The 23291-nt window shown below is 37.6% G+C and overlaps 1 protein-coding gene and 1 long non-coding RNA gene across 3 annotated transcripts in view; both read right to left on the bottom strand.

Annotated features, from left to right (window-relative positions):
* LOC128137656 (uncharacterized) overlaps window positions 1-23291 on the bottom strand; it is a 36840-nt gene that overhangs the window by 2013 nt on the left and 11536 nt on the right. The gene's annotated exons all lie outside the window — the stretch shown is intronic.
* SGTB (small glutamine rich tetratricopeptide repeat co-chaperone beta) lies at window positions 1558-23284 on the bottom strand. 2 transcript variants are annotated; one of them, XM_052778781.1, is made up of 11 exons: window positions 23148-23284; window positions 21760-21886; window positions 16008-16111; window positions 15159-15228; window positions 11291-11390; window positions 8861-8965; window positions 5848-5986; window positions 5698-5760; window positions 3598-3635; window positions 3257-3340; window positions 1558-1819 (listed from the first exon to the last, which is right to left on the bottom strand). In XM_052778781.1, exons 2-11 carry the CDS (start codon window positions 21857-21859, stop codon window positions 1708-1710), a joined length of 915 nt encoding a protein of 304 aa, XP_052634741.1. In that variant the 5' UTR covers window positions 21860-21886; window positions 23148-23284; the 3' UTR covers window positions 1558-1707. The 2 variants fall into 2 exon arrangements, with proteins under 2 accessions (XP_052634741.1, XP_052634740.1); XM_052778780.1 differs by having other exon boundaries at window positions 23138-23283.

The following is a 23291-nucleotide window of genomic DNA, read 5'->3' as shown; positions in this document are numbered from 1 at the left end:
GTAGCTACAGAAACTTTATATAGAGAATTTTAAAAAGCATTTTAATGCTGTGTATAGGCAAGCTCTAAAGTTGTTTAAGTAAGTTGCTCTTTACCTCTTTATTCAACAGATGTAGTACTGATTTCCTGCTTTTGTGTTCTCCAGTTCTTTTCATTTCTCCTTGGATCCAGCTGCATTTTCCCCCCCCAATTTTAGCAGGGGAAGACTCACACAATAGATGCACAACTAGCATTTCTTAGAGTCAAGTACATGACTTAGCCCCAAATTTTGCATTTGATTCTACCTGAGGTGCTCTTTTTTGACCACAAGATGAATCAGACATTATGTCTGAGGTCCAGGAGTTCCTGTGTATTTCTCCATTTTGGAGTCTACTGTTATGCCTCCACATACCTTCTCCAGTCTAACTGGCCAGCAGACATCACTTTCTTTTAGGAATCAAAGCAGGCTCCTCAAATTAGTTGTGATATACAAAGAGGAAAATGTGAGTGTTGAGAACCTCCCTGGAGTTCTACAAGTCTACCTTGTACCAGAAAGCAGTGTGAACAGTAAGCAGAATAAAAAAAAGTTAACATAATAAAAATATAGAAAAGCAGTGGTCTCTGAAAGGGTAAGATTAACTGAGAAAGATAAGCCAGGGTAGGAACAGAAATACTAGAGAATGGAAAAATCTTTAACTTGGCCATATAACTATCACTTAAGATAGATACATGTAATGAAACTTAAAAAAAAAATCCTTAATTAAGCCAGTGATTTACCACACCAGAATAGAAAGAGAATCCTTCTTTCTAAGGCAGTTATTTTTTGATAAATTTTCAATACTAGTTATTTGTACAGTCACAGGATCAGTTTTAGCTTATTACAGTTAAGAATTTTAAGCTTATATTAAATACTGCATACATACAGAATGTAATACAGTTTGCCATGCCTAGGAAAATAGTGCCATAATGCTGACCTCCAGGGCTACCATGATGATTTGAGGGTATACATGGCAGCAGAAAAGCCTAAAACTTCTAAATACTCTTTCCTTTCCCAAGCCAAGTTCCATTTTGTTTCTGTGTATTATCCTACTCAAGATTAGTGTCTTCTCTTTCTCTACAATTTGTGGTACTCCTTCATACGCAATCATCTCCCTCCCTCCTGCCCAATGAAGTTGAAAAATATTTCATGTTAATAATAACGGCCCCTCCACAGGCTTAAAGAAACAGACTTTTCAGGCATTAGTTTCAAGTACATTCTATACTCCAACACTGATCTATGCTCATTATAAAAGGGCTGACCAGATGGGCCTGTTGTTTCAATATTTGACAGGGAATACAGCCATAATGACCTTCACTGTAAGAGTAACATGCCTTTTACACTAGGACTTTAGAAATAAGCTGTTACGCAAGATCAGCCCACTACAAAACTCCTCTCCACTCAATAGCCCTGGAGATCAATCTAATGCACATACTCAAAATTACTTGTACTTAGGGATTTTAATAAACCACCTATTTAGCGTATTAATTTTCAGAGGATTAACTATACATAAATGATATGTTCCAAGTTATGTGCAATAGATCTGTTTAACAGATTTATTCTTGTTTGCAAACACGCACAAAGAATTTTCTGTCTTCTATTCAAGCAGAAGAGTTACAATGGTGCTTTTGCTACTAACTATGTATGCATTTTGGGGTTATATGCCATTCCAATTCACATGCCTCCTTTAAGTCAGGAATGCTCTTCAGTGCTGCCACTGAAAGATCTGCTCCGGACATGATTTCTCAGTTGCTCTATGAGCTCTGGATTCTGCTGCTGTATCTGTTGTGCAAACTGCTGCCCCCTGTGTTGAACAGTTTTAAGTAAAATTAACAAGTAAAAAAACCTGACAGCAGCATTTGTAAGAAAACAGGATATACCAAAAAAACTGAAAAGTGTATTATATAAAAGTTAAGACTAAAGATAACTTGCTGTACAGTCTTATCTAGTTAAAGTCTCTCCAAACAGGATTATCATCAAATCTTCATTTTCATTCTTTAGGACCACTACTTCTACTTGTAAACATGGAGGAAAAAGTATTACCTTACTTGGTAAAACTAAAATTTAGCACCAAATGCGCTCCAGTGATTTGCTCCCTTCTTTTTGAGAAAATCCATTCTAGTTGTTTAAGATAACTACTCTTGTAGTTGAAGTGCAACGTTGTATTAGTTTTTCCAGAAATACAGTATGCAGCTGCCAACTTGTACTTGTGAGCAAGATGTCATTAGTAGAAAGCAAGCATAAAATTACACCTTTATGACTTGTATGACTGAAGTAATGACAGATCCATCTCCGTAATAGTTGTAGCTTGAGAGTTAAATTAATAGGTGGGATTAATTCCATGTAAAAGATAAGCATAACACTGGTTTACTAGAAAATGCAAGTAAAACTTACTACTTCATGAATAGCCTGGCATGGCTTCTCTAACTTCTGCATTTTGCCCAAGTAGCAAATTATCAAGACTCCTTTAAATCACAGCACAGGTTGAAGGAAAGTCACCATTTCCATAGATCTAGGTGTCATGGTTTTTGTAAAAACAGCCCTTGATTTTGTGGGGGCACATTCCTGTCTGTGATGTGAATTATAAATTACTTTTGCCCTGGAGGGGCAAAACTGAAAAATAGTTTGAAACAGGCTAGAATGCTGAAATAAAGTAAAATTCTATGTCCTTTAAGAGGTCTTGCCATATAAGCAAAAGGCATGGTTTTGTGCAGACTCTTCCAGATGGATTATCTCTATTATACTATAAAAGACTTCAGTTCTGTTTTTTTGTAAAAGCTACTCTTCATTTTATGGAGTTCCCTAAAGCCTTCCTAGTCTAAATGGAGGGATGCCAGAGCAGAACTTGTTGCAACCTGTACTAAGTAAATTTGTAGCTTTTCTAACTAGTGTCTGGGATATCAGGTAGTAAATTTATCAAAAGAACTTGAGAGCCCGTATAGGATTACTTCAAGATTTAAAGAAGCATTTTTAGTAAGTGGCATTTAGAAAGTGAACAGTGTATAAGAACCAGAAAGTGAAACTGAGCACACAGTTCAGTCATTCCAATTTATGGAAACATACAAAGCAAGCAAACAAGATAGTGAAAAATAAGTCTTCAAGTTTTCAGTTTTAATAATAATCAGGCATACAGTGGGGACAGGCCACAGTATAGTTGGCTTGACACTATCCCTTTTAAACAGACGTTGCACAATAATGCGTCTACAAATGTAACAGTTAAAACTATGCAATTCTTACTTACGCATGGATCAGGCTGGACAAATCCGACAGGCCACCAACACCTGCAGCAGGGCCACCAATGGCATTTGACATCATCCCTGACATCCTGGAACAGTTAGCACAGTGTTGGCATTGGGATATGCAGGGACCTTTACAGTAAGCAATAAACTGTAGTTCTTTTTTGAATTGCTGGGAGGAAATAAGCTGCAAGAGGAAGAAACTACAGTAGTTTTATTTACAGTAAGCAAAAATAAAATTACATTTTCAGGAATACAGTACTGTGCAGAAAAGATCCACCTTTTCTTGTATTAATTCAAACCCCTAAAGACATTTGTTTTAATGGTACTCCATTTTAATACTTACAGTTGTTGAACTTGAGGATTCTGCATTAAGCTTGCTGCCTAGAATAGACAATATATAGCTGAAATTATAACACATTTACTACTTAGGTACCACTGAGGAAAATGGGGGAAAAAAACCCAAAAAACTACATGTTGTATTCTATGTTTATGTGCACAGAGACATACGGTCCCCAGCAAAAAGAATCATTACAGGAACATATTTCAAGGATATGAAGCTGAGACAATTGGTTATATGTTAGATAAAAAATAGTGGTTACAGATTCAGATGTGAAAAATACAATAAGAGATTAAACATAAAACCCCAGTACCAGAAAACTGGGGAAAAAAAAAAAAAAATTAAGACTTCCAAGGACAAAGGTTTTCTATTGGGCTTTTCGGAAAAAGGTCTGTATTTTGTTGATTCCCAGCCTGGATAAATCAGTTTTGCAACTACTACTACTACTGGGTATAAACTGTTAAGATTACGGCTGCAAAATATTGCAGAGTAAACCAGACTGTGGACTTATCTTTGTAGCATGGTTTTGTGGTAACATATATCTTCTGTGGTAATTGCGTATCTTCTTACTTTGTAGTAAGCATGAGGTTATTTAAATTTCTCATTCATAAGATGCCTCAAAAATTATATTGTGTTTACTATAGTGTAAGGGTGTATATGGACAGATACTATAGAATAAACCAGGTGATATTTTAAAGTTAGTAACGTAATTCCTACAGAAATCAGTGTCTGTATGAATACAAGACTAATAGGCACAACACATTATTTGCTTATTCACTCTCTTATTAAAGGTACTACAAAACCCAGATATGTACAATATTCATTTTATTGATCAATATATCTTCATACATATATATATCTCAAAAGTAAATCAACTGTTTTGTCTAGTCTACAGTTGGGTATAAAACACCAAATTCAGGTCAATTCTATGGGTAATGTAGGAATTTTTTTCTTTCTTCTGTCAGTTACAAGTCTGATCCAGGTTAGGGGTCCAAAATGGAGTGTAGAAGTAACTTTCTCAAGGTCAGACAGTAAGTCATTTTTTTTCCTTAAAAACAAAACTAAACAAAAAACTACACCACAGGAAAATAATTAATTTGCTCCTGGCTGAATGCCCTGTGTTCTATCCACTTGATCAGCCATCTTCTGGAAATGATGCAAAAAATCTTTTCCCCATAGTTAGCTCCATACTGAAGAGTACATCTTTAACTCTAAACAGATGCAGCCTGTCTGAGTAAGTCATGTGGCCAATGAAGTGGTACACAGAGTTCCAGTGCTATTTAATCACTAATGCCATCGAAGAACTTGCTCACTTCTTCCTTGCCCACCATCTCTATTATTTGGACCATAGTATCAGACCAGAGGTATTGATCTCTCTTGCATACAGTGCATTTCCACATGGAAGCACTGGTTGAAATGTCCTGTCCTAATGAAGCCACCAGAGGGGCAGTAAAATTTTAACTGAGTTCTCAAAGGAAATTTTGCATTTTTTTCTCCAAATTCCATTCTTCAAAGTTAATTAATACCATTTAGCTAAGAAAGGCATGCATGGAGAAAAACTACTGAGGGACAAAACCACAATTTGCCATTGTACTGGAAGTAAAGGAATGCACTGTATGTCATTTATACTCATTGTTTGCACATCTCATGAAGTTTTGCACACTTAAGGATGTCAGGGATAATTTGAAAGAGTAAGAACCGAAAGGTCTCTTGGGTAGTTCTCCCCAAGCAGAGTTACTTTAGTCTTGGGTAGACTGCACCTAAATCAACTGCTATTCACTTAAGAGTTGATTTCTTTGTATTCATTTTACCATGCTGTTGACAAGTGTTTTACTATCATGCCATTTATAAAAACAGCATAGCTAATCTATGCACGTTGTTGTTCATAAGTAAGATATAATCAACTCGAAATAAGACAGGCATTATAGGACATTTCTGCTTCACTTCTTGTTCTGAGTGTAAAATGGCTTAGAAAAGTTTAAATTCAGTATAATGAAACCATTGCCATTATAATAAGCATTAGAATTGCTTGTGTTATTAAACAAGAGTCATTCTTAAAACTTCAGTTTTAAAAACAGTATAATGTAAAGCTTCAAATATACTCACCATACTAATGAAGGCAGGATTGTTTATCAAGCTTGCCATGTCAAAACTCAGTCCAGTTCCAGTCTACAAACAAATTGCAATTGAAGATAAGTTTACCTACAAAATCCCAGTTAAAACTGTTGTAAATAAATAGATACAGAGCTAACTTACAGGACTGGACATGTCTCTTAGTTTCTGCTCTGCTATTTTCAAATTTGACTTATAAGAGTCATTCTCTGGATCAAGATCCAGTGCTTTTTGATAACTGGTAACTGCTTCTTCATATTTATTCACTGAGGTCAGAGCCAACCTAATGTGAAATAAAGAAATCCTGGGTAGAACATAAATGACTATCAAAAGATAATGATACATTTTCCGTCCTAAGTAAAACAGTGTCTCACAACTAATTTTTAGCCTGAGCACTAAAGCAAGTTTTGCTATTGTGCTACTACTTAGTGTAAGCACTTGTTTTTGCAGAAGAGATGATCCCTCAAGAACTCGTCATGCATTGTCTGTTCCATATATATGCAAGTTGCATTAAAAACTCCTTGGTATCATCAAGTGATTTAGTCTGTATTTGAGAGCACAAGCTGGATCCAGCATCTGTGACTTTTTGCATAAGCTCAGGAATTCCTCTGTTTCCCCCAGTCCTTTTGATCCAAGACATTATTCAGAAGGGTACATGGCTAAGTAGGATGAAGATACTCTTAACATGAGTTCTGCAGCTTCAAGAAACCAAATACGGGAACCACAAGTTTCAGCATAATGAGATTTTTGTCTCAGGATCAGTGCAAGGTTCTCCTTTCAGATCTTCTGCTTCAACAGCTTGACAATGGGTTATACGGGATAGTAGTAACATCTGTAATATGCCGTAAGAAACCCTTGTATCAGGGAAGTCTGCTTAATGTTTTGAAAAAGATTCTTCTCCAGCAGCTCAGGAGAGCACAGGACAGATCTACTAGTTTTGAAACAGTATTTGTTTTCAAATTCGATTAGCTACTACATTTAAAACATCATCCTCCTTTGAGCTCTTCCAGAAGTCCATCTAGCTGCAGTTTCAATTCTATCTTCTACTGTATTTTTAATTTATACTGACCACTAAACTAAACTAATCTTTTCGACATTTTGTGAAAGATCTGTGTAACCCACATTCAGCTATTTAGTACTCCAGTCCCCCTTTACTATATGCTGAGCTACACAGACTGGGTTGATAAGCCTGTGCTAATGCCCACTACCAGACCTTACTCTTTTATCCCAGGCAAGAGAGCTCAATGTGTTAGATACATCAGTCACACTCATTACACTCAGTGATAATGAACTCAGTAACAGTATGAAACTCCCAAGAGTTTCCAGTAATGCTCCTGGAGGAACCCACACAACATTAATGTATTCTCTCTTAAGACAGTTACTCCCATAAAAAACATTCTCCCTTTTGGCCCATTAACTTGCCAAAATAGTGTCTGACCAGACAAGAAATGCAGTCTGGTATTTCTGTGATGCAATCATGTTTTTTTACAGAGAAAGTACGTAAAATTTGGCTTCTTGGAACACAGTACAAGTCAGAACAGCAGGCAACAGTTTCTTTGCTCACAATTCCTACCCAGACAAGTGCTCTTTCAGGGTCATGCTGGAAGTATCACTTTAACTGTCTATATGGCTCCCATCCCTGCATATTTCTGTGGCACTTCTGCATCTTTCTGTGACATACAAAGAGCTTCTGTCAAATCCTGAGAAAAACTGATCTGACTGCATTATGCAGTCAGAAAACACAGCTTTCTCATACAGACTTTTTGTTGAGAAGGTGGTTTCTGCACTTGTTTTTTTCAGTTACTACTAAACAAGCACCATTTCCTCATTCAGCCTATGCCAAATGTATTATTATATCCATCTGCTGAGTTAAGCAATGGCTTGTAGCTCAAAATATAACCTCTATCAAAACAACCAGACAATCAAAAAAAGAGAGGCTTGATTGCCCAAGAATGATCCCACTTACTTTGTGTATCAAAAGGCACACTGGTCTTACACCCAAAACTCTAAAATAACCTCCAATTTCCAACTAAGTCAGCCTGTGGCTTCCCTCCATCTCACTGAAATCGGGGGATCTCAGGTTGTGCTATAAGAAGAAATGATCTGAAGATAGTTAAATAGGACAAAACCAGTTCAACAGTCCCTAAAATTTCAAAGTGAATTAATCATCTCAAAAGCCAGTCAGGCTATATTTGTATTGGTAAAATAAACTGTATCATGGAAAGTTGTCAAGTGATAGAATTCCATCATCTCTGATCCTAAATAAATGCCCTCTGGCATGGTTTTGTCCCAGGCCAGTAAGCATTATCGCAGACAATTTTGGGCCATGGTTCAGAATTTAACACAGGCAAATAAAATTTAGCAATAGGCAGTTTCCATTCTGCAAACTAGATTTTAATAACATAGACATGGGCCATTTTGTGCCAGCTGACCCAACAAACAATCCCAAGCATTTTGTAATTTACTAGTATAGATATAACCTCAAAAGCCTTATGCAGCATTCAGCCCATGCCCACAATGTGTTTGGTTATTGAAAATATGAAGCTGCATATCTTGGAAGAATGGCCCTTCACTCAAGTAGATATCTCATTCAGAACACTCCTGACATTTTTTTTTCAGATCGCACTTAATCAGACCCACCGCCTAAAGAGGCTATACTGTTAATCTCTCAGACATGACTGAGAAAAACTACCAAAGGGACATAACTTAGTCTTGCTAAAATATCTGCTTCCTAAGCGCTATTGAACAGAAAAATTAAGTCTCTATTCCTGCTAGTGTGAAGCCCCAATACTTTAGGATTCTGTTCTCTAACAGCATCATTAACAGATTCACTGTTCCAACTGCAGATTTTTGATTACTCATAAATAGGTAGGAGGTAGAAAAAACACATCATGACTTTCTAAACTAAATTTGCAATGTTGATAAACTGAAAGAAAAAAAAAATTGCAAACTGATGAAATCTGATACGGAAATGCTAAGATAACCACATATATAAAAATTAAAACTGACAGCCTGATAGGGTCATCTTCAGAAAATGACTACACTTTCAGAACAAGAATGTCAGCCAAGTAAAACAACCTAGCTCCACTAATTTCAGAAAATCTGTGGTGATTTACACTTGGGTCTTCAGTGTTTACTCAGACTTGTATTAGCTTACCCCATTCTCCCATACGCTTTGCTGTACTTTGGATCTATTGCTATGGCTCTCTCACAATCCTTTATTGCTTCACTGTAGTTGTTGAGCTTACTTTGAGCAGCAGCCCTAAGAGGAAGATCGGAGGGAAGGGAGAAAGCTTTGTCAAAAAGATAATAAAAGAAAAAACCCCAAGCTTAGATATTCACATGTCCATGACTAACTTTAGACTTCTTTGATCTTACTGACTTTTCATTCACTATTTAGGCAACGCCTCAGCTTTCCTCAATTAAGTAGGACACGGAAATGTTCTGAATTAAGTATGTGCTTAAATGCATTGCTAGACTAGGGCTCTGGAGAACATGCACTCACCTTTAGGACACAAAGGATAAATAATTCTAAGGAACTGTTTTAGATCCAGCATATGACTATGCACAAAAATCATCATAAAACCTATTACAAGAAGTGAAACTCTCAAGTAGTAATTTACATAAAATCATTGTTTAAGCAGAAGGATTTTATACAATTGGCATTTTCCAGCAAGAAGTATAGTTTTACTGCCATTCAAAGGAATGCTGTGATTTTTCCCTGCTCAATTTTTTAGCAGGCAACTCATGCTTGCAGGTAAATTGGGATAACATGTCTCAATAATCTCTGAATTACTAAATTACAATTGCATGTCTATACCAGAGAAATACTAAATGTTGTGGACATTTATACAGTAAGATTAAAAACTTGCCCAAATTAAAAAGTACATTGGAACAGATTAATAATCAAAACTTTTCCAGTTTGAAAGGTCTCAAAGCATTCTAATTTGTTCTTCCTTGATTAAAAAACTATAGTAGAAATGACAGTATTTCCATTGCATAAAGCATTATTTTTTATTAGGAATGCTAGATGCTACAATCATCACTATACTCAATCCCTTCTCCTGTTCTGACTTTGATTAAAATATCTTCTGAATGGGACTACTTATGTATTTTAAATATTTAGGCTGCTTAACAGTTGTCCAACTCCACAGATGCCAGTGAAGATGTATGGATAAAAGCTGGGGACAGTGCTTAGTCTCTCGTGTTTGAACAGAAAATGTTTTTTCTGCATTTACAAAAAATTTATATGGCCAGTTAGAACTTCGAGAGCATCTCAGCTCTCTCTTTTTCTCACTGCTGTGTGTAAAAAGCAATACTGTTGAAGGCGATACATCTCCATTGCTCCCAAACCAGCTTAAGAAAGACAAGAATAAGGTCTATATTTATTTAGATACTTCATTACCCGCAAAACTCCAAGCAACTGCCTGTCGTCTTTTAAATAACTTCATGCGATACTGTGCTTACTGAGACCAAGATTCATTTTGGTCCTCACAAATGTGATATGTGATGATGTAACACACAGAGTGAAGTATTTCTGCTCTTGTCAATTACAGATTTGGTGCTTAAGCCCATTCTACTGAGGAAACTTTCGGTGATTAGGGGAGGCTTTTGAATCTGGTCTTTTATTTCCATTTTATACCTAAAATCACTTATGTCATCAGTTTTCTCAAGGAAAATAGATTATTTACACTTTGAACTGCCATCTTAAATATGCAAAATATTAGTAAACTGTGCATTTCTTTTCTCTTTACGCTTGCCATGAAATACTGAATCTTTCACTTGTATTTATCACAAACTAAACTCTGGAGTAATGGAAGCGTAGCTCCAAAACCAGAAAAATCCGCTGGGTACAGTGCCACAAGGCTAGATTGACAGTTAATATATCATTCTGGTAATGGAGGCACTGAAGACTGTAGTGCGGAGTAGCTCTAGAGACAGGCTAGCTCCGGTAGGGCTCATGGTCTATACTACCTTTGCTCTTATGCTGGTCTTCTGGGCAGTATACAGAAAGAGCATACTTCTGGTACTCGTTTAACATGCCCTTCCAGACTTCATCTGCTCCCATGTCACTATGTCTTCACTATGGTGAAGATTAGATTATACAATGGAACCACAACAACAGCCTTGTTATTTTTCCACAGGTCATGCATAAAAATGCTGAATATTTATACAATGCTTGAAATCTCCAGAATGGTATTCCCACATTGATGATATTTTTTCCAGGCAAAGTCAATACTAGAGAAGATAGAGATGGCAGCTGAGTCACTAGAACACCAGAAAAAAAGGCTCTTGCTATTCTCAACAGATTGGGAATCACAGCCTATGTTATGATTTAATATAGACAACCTAACTCACAAAAACCTGATCTCAAGTGTTATAAGTAATTTTAAAGCCCATATTACACCTTTAACTGATACAGATATGCTGAATTAGCTGACTTTTGCTTTAATCTTTTACAAATTTAACATGATAAATTTCTGAATAGTGGAGTATTCTAGCCTCATGTTGTTTTGATGTAGTTCATAATTTATCATTAAAATGATGTTAATGAATTTTGGGAATGAAAAGTGTGTATTGTTTTTACCTGTTGCAGTAATAGACTGCATTGTTTGGATCCAGTTCTATAGCCCTAGTGTAACAATCCACTGCAGCTCCATAATTTTCTTCTTTCATATGATTATTACCTGAAATAAATTATAAAAAGCTCTTAAGTATTTAAAAGATACAGTGCTATGTATGAAAGAAATAGAGCATCCACATTATAGCATCTATATAAGGTAGTTATGACTGCACTTTTTGGAGATACATTCTTTTAAACAGAATTGGCATGGAATAATGCAAATAAAAAGATCTACTATATCTATAAACTTCATTATGTACATTGTAGTCCACCACATAAACCTTCTCCTTCTCATCTTGCTATTTCACACCTTCCAGCTAGTTTCTGCTGTTAAGCAAAGATCACTTTGTTGAAAAGTGTAATTTTAATTACAGTTCTACTCTAATATAGATTCATCAGTCTTAAGTATCTTTGCAAGCCTCATAATCCAAAAGGCTATATATTAATTCCTTTTTGGTCTCATTTTCTCACATGTACCTACAACTTGCTTATAACTATCAATATAATATGGAAAATCAAACAAAAGCAAAACTAAACACGTAAGTCCCACTTTTGTGAAGCCACAAAATTCATTCATTAAGGTAATGAGAAGTATGTATAGGACAGGTAATCTAAAATGATTCAGAGGTAACATTTCTTACCAACAGAGCTCAGAACTTCTACTCTATAACAAAGTTTCATATTTCATATTTTTTAACTCCAATGAAAAAAAATAGAAAAATGTAACTTTTCTATGGAAAGAAAATTCTGGAGTAAGGTCTTTCAAAACAGAAGATATCTAACACATTCTTTCTTTCCCAATTTAGGGCAGTCCTGGCAGTTTCCTTCTTTCCTGATGACACAGTTGTAGAGAAATAGTCCTAGTTCAGAGTGCCCAAGCTTAAGGTTGTCCCTGGTCCTGTAACTACGGATCTTTGGCCTGCTAGATCCTACAGAAGCCTTGGTTTCCCAGAAATGTCAAGAAATTGTCAGGAAAATTATAGACTTCCACTGACTTCCTTGTATTTTGGCAACACATTACAACCCTCTCCCAAATTAAGCAGGAGAAGAGATAGGTCAACAGGTTACTACAGATGTAGATAACTGCATAAGCAAAGGCTGGAAAAGTTCAGTCAGTGCAGTATTTTGTCTCTGGTAGAAAGCAAAAGACTGTGGAGCAAGCAGTCCTAGGTGCCTGTACTAAATGAAAACAACTATACTTACAGTCAGTCACTTGTGAACACTGAGAGCTTAATAAACAAAACCAGATTTAAGTAACTAAGTATCACCAAGGTAGTACAAAATCACCTCTCCCCAACAGTGATATACTAGACTGTAATTATAGTTAGCAATCCCTGCCAGTGAGAAGGCAAACTGAAACTGTAATTGCATGTATACCTTCAAAATATGCACAGAATGTAACCATATCTGTCTCATTTCTACAGGCTCACCATCTACACATCTGTCCTTTGATCTAAGGTAAAGGTCTGCACACTAAATCCTGTTGCCAATAAAAGACTCGCAAGTCAGCAGCACTCAACAAGATTGCAGCAGCTAACATTTCTCTAAAACAAAACTGCCATCAATTACTATCAAAGTTGGAGTTTCTGATACTGCTCTGAACTAAAGATGACCTGGGGTACAGGGCTAAGTTGGAGCTAGTATCACTGGGTGCCCTTCTTGCTCTCTCTCTCTCCAGCTCAGAATTGGCTAAAGCAAAACAGAAAAATAGCTAGACCTACTATTTCTGCTGAGATTAAGCAATTCCGGACAAAAGGAAAAGCAAGTGTCATATTTTAATGCCAGGCAAAAATCCTTATGGCAAAAAAACCCCACAAATGGTTAGACTTTTGAATGTGTGTCCTCAATAACGAAAATACTACCTATTGTTATAATTTATACTGTGGTAATACCCAGATCTTTTTCGGATCAAGCCACTGTTACACTATAGAAACCTGCACATAATCTGTGCTCTTACATAGTTCACGTTAAGCCAAAATGGCCAAAGTGTCAAGTGATATACAAGGGTAGGCAAGTAAATTCAAGTATTTACTAGTCTGGAGGGTATATTACTTCCTGGTTTTATAATGATCAAGAAAGAAAACTCGGCTATCTGATTTTGTTTTGCCATTCATTAGCCAATTTCTACAGGTACTAGGGCTGGTTTGACAGCAGAGGAGCAGCAGACCGGTGCCCACAAAGGTGAGGGAAGTTACTCCATTGGTAAGGACATACAGATGGAAATGAGGAAATTACAAGAGTTATAGAATTACAGTATTATAGAAGATATGGGTCAAATGGAATTTCCCAAGTTATCTAGTTTATCTCCCTAACTCAGGGCAGAAAATACTCCTAACTGAAAAGCATGATAGTGGTGATAGATAATACGTGTGTGAAAACAAGGAGGATTAATATGACAGAGCAGCATTAGAAAAGGACAGGAAGTTTTAATTTTATTATGGGAAATTAACCTCAGGCATTTCAAGCATTTCCAAACTGCTTACTAATGCCTCTGATAACTGACACTTTAAATGGCCCTTTGTCGAAGTTTAGACCCTTTCAATTTTTTCAGTAGAGACATGCAATTGCTTTAGTAACACCACACAAAGACTAACATAGAGCACACATCAATTTCACTTCCTCAGTCTATTTCACAAACCCCTGTGGGAGGCCAGATGACAAGACAGAAGTCACAGATTTAAAACAGGCATTGCTGTAACTCCCACACCTGGAAAGTGCTGAATATCTCTACAGACCCATAATCATACTGAGTGCTACAGGTACTCTTCACTTCCCATGAGCTGACAATAACAGACAGCAAAATGAAAAGCCAGCATGCACAGCACACATCTTACAACTTACAAACTCATTTTCGCTTGTAACCTAACCTTGTTTGAGCTCTTATCCTTAGAATTAAAGAGCAACTTCAACAATTAGGAAAACTTACTTTGTGAGCCAGTAACGGACTGCATTCATGACTACAGATAACCAGTTTTAAGATAAGACAGACGTGGAACTCATTCTCAAAAACAGTAGGACTTTTTCCACATCATTATCCTGAAATTTCTGAGAGGATTACATCTGCCTCGCAATTAGAAACTTATTTTTCTATAAAAGTCCAATATCTGAAAATCCAACAGGTCATAAGAAACATGATTTATAAAGCATCAATCCACCTGATAACAATTCGTATAAGTTATCAGTGCTACACGCCTTCTTTTTTTTCCACTTTCTTTTGGGGGGGAAATAAAATGGATTTCTTCTTGGGTAGCATTAGTGAAGACTTCTATGGTACAGCTGCTTTTTCTCACATAACAGCAATAACATCTACCAAAGGGAAAATAAACAACTGGCTTTTCTGCAATTTTTATACAGCACACAAATTATTTCACATATGTGAAATACTAACCCTAGTAAGTTCACAAGAATTATTCCATTGGCTTCAGCTGGGTCAGCATTTTACCAATGTTTTAATAGTCAGCTAGCACATAATCCTTGACATCACATAACCTTCTCAATATAAAGCAGAAACTTGTATAGCAATTCCATGGACAAACAGAAATCTATAATTACCAAGTAATAACTGTTCAGTCTTTAAAGCTTCTACTACTCAGGAATGTTGCCCAAGACTTGATGTGCTATCGCTTAGTTTTTAAGCAACCTCCTGAGCAAGGGAGAGAATATTTTCTTCTATATTTTCTTAAACCCCAGATGGAGCAAATCACTTAGCCCTCTTACAGCATAACAATCATCAGAGAATATAAGATTAAGTTCTTGTGCGGGGTGTGTGTTGCCCAGCTGCTATACTATCACTATCCATGATAACCCCAAAATCTTCACGTTTATGACAAACCTTCATCCTTCAGTTGGTCAGCCTTTTCAACATCCTCCGGTAAAGAATCTGAGAGAGGCAGCGTGTCATTCTGTATGTAAACAAACCAAAATTTTTTTAATTAAAATATAAGCCCTGATTTTATTAAAAATTTCTTTCATCCTGGGAAGCATTGTATCAACAAACAACCAGATTTTCTGCAGGGCACAGGAAGTACGAAAGAACTAAACATCACTAAAACAACTGTAGAAGAGAAAGATAACTTGCTTTCTACTACTAAAAAAACCTTATGGCTCACCACACATATTAAGGAAGTCAAGGGGAAGAGAGTTGATATGTCTCTACTTTCTTGGTTTTCTTACATCTGACTCTCCTATTTGTCATCATGGTGGTTCCTGTGCTTCCTGTACTGGGGATCCTAAATAACATGTATTATTAGTATGCATTTCTGAAGCTCCCATTTTAAGGTTAGTGTTCATGGAGGTGTTTTTAAAACTGAACAACTAAATTATTTCCAGAAGGGAGTGAGAAGCATCAGCAAACTATGAATGACCTCAAGCACTTCACAGACATTTATCTCTGGGAATTGCAAAATGCTTAACTGAAGGATAAAATCCTTCAAGTGAGAATGAGACATCCACTGTTTAGTGATTTTCTATATGGAACTGTCCTTGTCTAGCTGAAATTAATTCCTCCCACTGCCCGAAAAGATTCTCATTCTGCTAGCTTTTATGGAAATTTTACCTCTTCCATATTTTCCTGAAGTTTCCACATCATTTTGACCTACACAGCACTTTAAGGTTGTGTATACAATATGAAATCTTAGGACATATTGGCAGAATAACTGTAGAATCTAAATGGAATTCTTACCTTGTGAAAAGAATTTGTGAACATTTCTATCAAATGCTGTGGAGGTGCAAGATGAGTATCTTCCAGGTTAATCTTAAACACAGTCTCCAGACACTGAATTGCAACTTACAAACAAAAAATAAAAAATATAAGTCACCAGTTTCTCGATAGAAGTGTAGTTTCACTAATTTATTTATAAAGCTGTTATTCACTTCCTTATTCAGCTAATAAAAGCAGCTCTTTGGAACATACCATCAAATAAAGAGAGGCTACCTGATCCCCATAGAATTGACTTGCTGAAAAATACTATAGAGAATCCATACATAGTTCAGCCATTATTCTTAAACCAATTTAAAAGTTTTATTTCAATTTTTTCAATCATTTAATGTCTTTTTTTTTAAACATAAAAATATGAGGATTTAACAAAAGCACCACAATTCATAATACAACTATGCATGTGTCACACACCCCATCTCAAAACACCACAACTGCCATATATTTCTGTGGCATAATAGTTGGAAGAAAATGGCTCATCTTTACTGTGAAGAATAAATGCAAGATACTTATTACTTTCATCTTTTTTTTGGAACAAAATATATTCATTTGAAGACACTGTTTATTAATAAAATGCTTCATTAATCACAAGCCTTTATCCTGTAAAAATATGTATATCTGCAATATCCTTTCTCATGTTCTGTTGTGTAAGGATTAAATGGCCCTCCCAAACCTGCAATAATGCAAATACACTCACAATAAGCAATTCTAAAAAAAGTAGAGCCAAATACCTACCTGAAGTTTTAAATGTGCTTGCCTATTTCTAAGCAAAAGAAGATCAATGGCAATTACTATATACAATTCTGTATATATAGCTGTATTCTGTTAATTATAGTATCTTGAATTATATAATTATTTTCCCTATCATCCCGAGAATCTAGTAGAATGTTTTTATTAAGGTGTATCATCTAAATGTTTTAAATTGAAAACTGAGGAGGAACAAAGAATAGTTTTTGTAAAGCCTAGTTTGAACAGGAAAATGACCTTTTTAGCTCGAACTATAGATAACCAGGAGTAGCTGAATTCAAATTAAGTATCAGTAAAAACTGAATCTTAGAATTTAAATTGAATATCAGTCCAATGTTAATATAATAAATAAAATTTGAATTCTTATTTGCATCATAATGAACCTGAACACTGACCCAAAATTAGAAAAGTAAAATTACTGAAAGTTAACAACAGTAAGGTCAGTTTGAGGAGCCTATTTTCTATGTCACAGCTGGGAGAAAGGGGGAAAAAGTAGAGTTGTAAAATAAATAGTAAAACCTGGGAGATGTAATTTTCTAAAAAACTCTGATAACATACAATAGAAATTATTCAGAACAAAGTCAAGTATGATACAAAATTAATGTTGATAACATGTAACAATTGAATACATTGCTAAATATGCATATAACTTGCTCCTATAACCTAAAAATGCTAAAAATGTATCAATTTGCAGGGTTCTAAATTACCCAGTAAGAGTACTGAAGGATTTGGGTTAAACTCCTTTGTCTCCTGCTATGTAGAAAAACTTAATCCTTGTAAAGTAAGCACTGATTATGCTGAATTCTGAACTATATATTAATAGTACTTATTACCAGGCCTATCATAAAATCAGTGGAATTACGTATCTTGTTTTTCCTTATCTGACTTAACTGAAAGCCACTTGCAATAGCATACTTACGAATTTTCCCCTCAAACTAATTTTCACCTAAAGGCATTCCCTTTCCTGAATGCCTCACCTCATTTGGAGTTTTGCATAAATTTAAAATACAACCCCCTCCTTTATTTGTCTCAAGGTATTAAGTCTGTGACACCAACTCTCTATCATACAGATTTCTGCAAAGTGCAGCAGTGCAAATTATGCTTAAACAAAATACTCCTGAGTACAGTATTATCACTAGTAAGCATTTCCATGAAATAATCAGTTGTTACAGTGAACTCCCACATTTCTCCTTTAACTGAAAACTGGAATTTATAATCCTTATAATCTATCACAGGTATAACAAAATTAGGAACTCTTATGGGATGAATCCATAGGTTTAAATAATAACCATTGGTTAACATGCAAGCCAACAATAGAAACCTGTGTAAAAATAAAGATAGCCAAAAGAGAAACTTTTCCAAATCAGAAGATGTATTAAGTTGTGACAAGATCAGTAACTACCCTCTTTTAGTGTGATATAAAAACCTGACACCAGTAAAGTCAAAGGAGTGAAGACTTGTTTTTGTCTGAAAAGTATCTCAAGACACTAGACTGCCAGCATCTTATTACCCCATTATCAATGTGAGGCACTGTCTACAGCCACAAGCCCGATATTATCAGTAAGTTGGGAGAGACTTGCTGCACCATGTGAGCTATTAATCTAAGATTTTTCCCGTGTCTGATTTCAAAGGCCAAAATTATCCATTCTCCCTATTATCTCCATCATCACATACACTTTCAGAGGCCTAGGCAGTTTCTGAAGCTTGTACGGACCACCTTGTTAACCAGTAGAGATAACTACCTCCCTGCTGAGCAGCTGGGGCTCACACAAACACCTACTAGCTGACAACAGGAGCACTTGGGCTATGCTGGAGCCCAGCTCAGCATCCCAGTGCCACATAGCTCCAGGACTTCTGCCATCCAAGCACAAGTTGCAAGCAACATCAAGGCATCACAGCAGCCATGCAGGCTGTTGATCACTGAATAATGAATATTAACTGGGCTGCTGAGGCCCCTTTAGTACTCGGTGTTATCCTGCTTTATCTTACACATAACCTTCCTCATCTCAAGTATTACATGCACCCCTCACCTTAAGGGGTGCATTCCACTGTTTTGGAAACACTGCCTTAGAGAAATTCATTGTGGTACATTAATTGTAGAAGAAAAAAAAAAATCGCAGCCTTGTGCACGTTGCAGAGAGTTTCTGCTTTAATCCCACAGAAATAGGTGCTATAGACAAGAAAAAAAATAGAAAGTGTAAACAGGAAAGAAATAACTGCCATTTAAACACACTGTCTAAAATATAACTTGGAAGAAGTGAAGTTTCTAGTTGATACAATAGAGTTGAGCATCAACCATCAGAGATCTATATCACTGCTCTAGATCCTAGGTTGTAGGGGAGTATATTTCTCTGGTCTACCTTTTCCTGCTTTCTCTAAATAAGGCAATTTTATTCATCATGCAAGTACAAAATTCCTAGAGGAAATTTACACTATCATTGACATTGTTATATAATTCAAACATGCAGAATGCAGGTTATCAATATAAATGGAGTTGGAATACATGCTAGACTTCTATTTTGATAAAGTCTCAATTTTATTTGTAATGTTCTAGTTCTTTTTGTTTTGTGGGGAATGGGAACTGTTTAAATTACTTCCTGGCACAGACACTTAATCATACAGTGTTTTATCTTTTCATAGACACCAGGTAAGTACATAAGGTACCAGTGAAAAACAACAGTCAAATTTTTTTATCCCTTATGTCTCCTCCTAACATTAAACACTTCAAACACGGACTTGGGCTATTGCTACTCCATGTGCACTAAAGATATTTTGCACAACTAAATTGAGTCAATTATTCAGAATGTCTGCCTCCTATCCTCTAACACACAGCATATGGTACCATGCTTTTGGCAGGGTACAGCTCTAAAATTAGGATTTCATATCTGTATTAAAATGGTAAATTTTACATCAGCGTTTAAACACAACTGAGGTTTCATAATATTTTTTGTTTAGAAAACAGAATCTTAAAACTGATTCCTTCATATAGACATTGGCTAAGGCTGCTCTGTAAATTTTCAGTCATAACCCAACATTTATCAGTTTTATTCTAAAACCCAAAGGAATACTCTTCATTTCCCATTATATGATTTCCCAAAACATTGCTTTTTTCATCAGCTGAACATGATCATAACCTGATACAGGTTAAATTCATAGGTGACTACCACTTTTCAAAAGTACAAAATGCTCCAGACTCTGATGTAAAACCAAATCTTTTGGCTTTTATTCTTTTGGGAGTATCTTTTGAATATCATGACACAAATGTTTCTTTCTTGCTTAAATTAGTGAACAACTACACTGTAAAACCAATAGACAGTGGAAGGAAGCACATTCCAAGTTTACCTTTTTAAGTTTATGCCTCTGAGGAGCAGGACTTGTTTTGTACCTCAGTGTCCTGGTTTCAGCTGGGATAGAGTTAACTGTCTTCCTAGTAGCTGGTACAGTGCTATGTTTTGAGTTCAGTATGCGAAGAATGTTGATAACACTGATGTTTTCAGTTGTTGCTCAGTAGTGTTTAGACTAATGTCAAGGATTTTCCAGCTTCTCATGCCCAGCCAGTGAGAAAGCTGGAGAGGCACAAGAAGTTGGCACAGGACACAGCCAGGGCACCTGACCCAAACTGGCCAACGGGGTATTCCATACCATGTGACGTCCCATCCAGTATAGGAACGGGGAAGTGGGGGCAGGGATTCACCGCTCGGGGACTGGCGGGGTGTCGGTCGGCAGGTGGTGAGCAATTGCACTGCGCATCATTTGTACATTCCAATCCTTTCATTATTGCTGTTGTCATTTTATTAGTGTTATCATTATTATTATTAGTTTCTTCTTTCTCTGTTCTATTAAACCGTTCTTATCTCAGCCCACGGGTTTTGCTTCTTTTCCCGATTTTCTCCCCCTTCCCACTGGGTGGGGGGGAGTGAGTGAGCGGCTGCGTGGTGTTTAGTTGCTGGCTGGGGTTAAACCACGACACTCAGGAAAGTCTACTCTCCACATCTCAGATTTCAGGTAACTCAGTGATCAACTGCCTGGATGCTGCTTATTGCACTGCTGGTCCTAGACTTTCCCCTCTTACCCCCAAATTCCTCCTCTGGTTGAGTGATACAACCACAGACTGCTTGAAAGAGTGCAGAGGTCTTTTACATAGGTGCTATGAAAAGCTCATTGCAGAATTAAGACTTTTTGTTCTTCTCTTGCTTAATTCCACATTGTGATACCACCTGCCAAGAAGTCTCCAGGAATTAGGGAAAGGAATAAGAGCAGTATGAAGGAGAAAGACAGATACTATGAAGTTACAAAGGCTTAATGAACATCTGTCAACAGAGGAATACACATAGAAGTCCATGGACTTGGATGTATAATAGAAACTATACCATACTGAAAATATTCACTGCCATGCACTCTTTGGAATCACTATTCAAGTGAAAAAGAAATGCAATTTATTTATTTTCCATATTCTTAGGACCACTTAGCTTTCTCTCATAAATTACGCGGAATTCTTGCAAGTATGAAACAGGAGTTCTTCCCATATACCAAAACCAATATATGGTAATTGTTTTACTTCTTCCATGGCCAGCACAGCTAATATCAGACACAAAATGCAGAAAGAAACCAAACATGAAAGTAAAGAGAAAAAGAATCAGCAGGCAAAAATCTGTGGGACACATACACAAATCACTACCATAGTCTGCATTATAGCACTGCTTATCTTGATGTGAATCAAAGTAGCTGTTGCTCAAAATTAAGATAGTACACATTTTGTAACTTCAGGACATTTTTTAAATGATAGATGTTTTAAAATTAATAATCTCAGAAACATTAAGATCATGGTCTTATTTACAGATAACATTTGGTGGCAGTTTCAGTTAGGTCACTCTACTTTCTACAATAATAAACATCAAGCAATTTAACACATGGGTAGGTATTATACATATATATATATATATATATATATATAAGCACCTTTATCACTTACCTTCCAAGCTTTCTTGTTCATCTGGAGTGAAAGTATCCATCTGACTCTGCTCTCTCAAGAAATGGATGACTGCATAAACCAAGCGTTTGACTGATGACATTCTGAAATTGATGAATTTCTCCTAGGTCTTAAAAACAACAGGTTCTCTTATTTCAGAAAAATTAATTCCTAGAGTATTCCACTCTCCCACTGACCTCAGTAAGAAGTACACACAATACACAAAAACTTATCCTTCACCAGAAAGCCTAATAAAGTGACGCCTTGAAACAAGTGGTTAAACTGTATGGATTAGGGAGAACCGCTACAATCATTTAGTCCAACTATTAGCAAAGAGCACAGATTTCCTCAGATTCATTCCCGCAGGAGAGTTCACCAAGGCTAAAATAATGTAGCAACTTCTTTTTTTTTTTTTATAATTTGGATTTTATTTCTAAGAAATATGTGCTTGGAAGCAGGAGCACATGCGGAAGTCAAAATCAATTAAAAAGCCACACTGATAAATATAATGGCATAAAAAAACACACTTTAATAAAAGGCATTCTATTCTCTGACACTCTGCTGCTGAACAGTTTATATTCAGTTTGGACAAAAAACTGGAACACTGTGACCTCAGTGCACACTTGTGATTAGTGACACTACTGGCTGAGTCTGATTTGCATTCAGCATCAGCTGGGAGTTACATAACTTTGAGGAAAATTTTAGTTCCAACTTTCCAAGTTATTTTTCCTTAAGCCGTTTCGATTTAAAACGGCACAACCTTATCCAGTCGCCCGGGAAAGACAGGCTAAAAAACAAGCGTTAAATGAATGGCAAGACCAGGGCCAAGCCTCGCTGAATTGTTTTCTCTTTACGACCCCCCAGCAAACCGACGAGCAGCCAAGCCCACGCCGAGCAACCGCCGCCGCGGGGACGGTGAAAAGGCGGCTCCTCGCCCGAGGGGCGGCCGCCGGGGGCGCACGCCCCCACGCAAGGGCCGAGGAAGAGGCCGCCGACGCGCCCCACCGGACGGGCCGCACGGCGTGCCGCTGGCGGGGGACGCGCCCCCACGGGCACAGCGGGGGGCCGCGATCCCTGCCCCCCCCCCCGCCCACCTCCCGGTCCCGCGGCAGGCCCGGGGCCGCTCGCTCAGGCCCGGAGGACAGGTCTGCCCCGCAGAAGCGAGGCGCCCCGCCGCCCGCGGGCACCCCTCGGCACCGCGGGGACAGTGGGCGTGCCGCCCGGCCCCTGCCGCCGCCTCAGGCCCACCGAACGCCCGGACGGGGCCCGATCCGCCCCGCCACCCCCAAGCTCCGGGGACGAGGCGTTCCGGGGAGGCGGCTCGCAGCCTCCCCGCCCCCGCGGAGCTGTGCTCGCCACAGAAACAGCGCATCGCCCTTACCGTGCGAGACGCGGCGAGCCCCGCGGCAAACGCCGACCCCGTCCGTGTCCCTGTCAGCGCCGCCGCTGGGTGGGAGAGACAAGGGGCGCGAGGGCGGGCGGGAGGAAGCAACCGGAGGGGATAGGCGCGTGCGGCGGCTGCGCGCGCTCGCTCG

The sequence above is a fragment of the Harpia harpyja genome, chromosome Z (genome assembly GCF_026419915.1).
Source record: "Harpia harpyja isolate bHarHar1 chromosome Z, bHarHar1 primary haplotype, whole genome shotgun sequence".
Lineage (NCBI taxonomy): Eukaryota > Metazoa > Chordata > Aves > Accipitriformes > Accipitridae > Harpia > Harpia harpyja.
The sequence above is the reverse complement of the archived record's forward strand: the minus strand, read 5'-3'. Positions and strand labels throughout refer to the sequence as shown.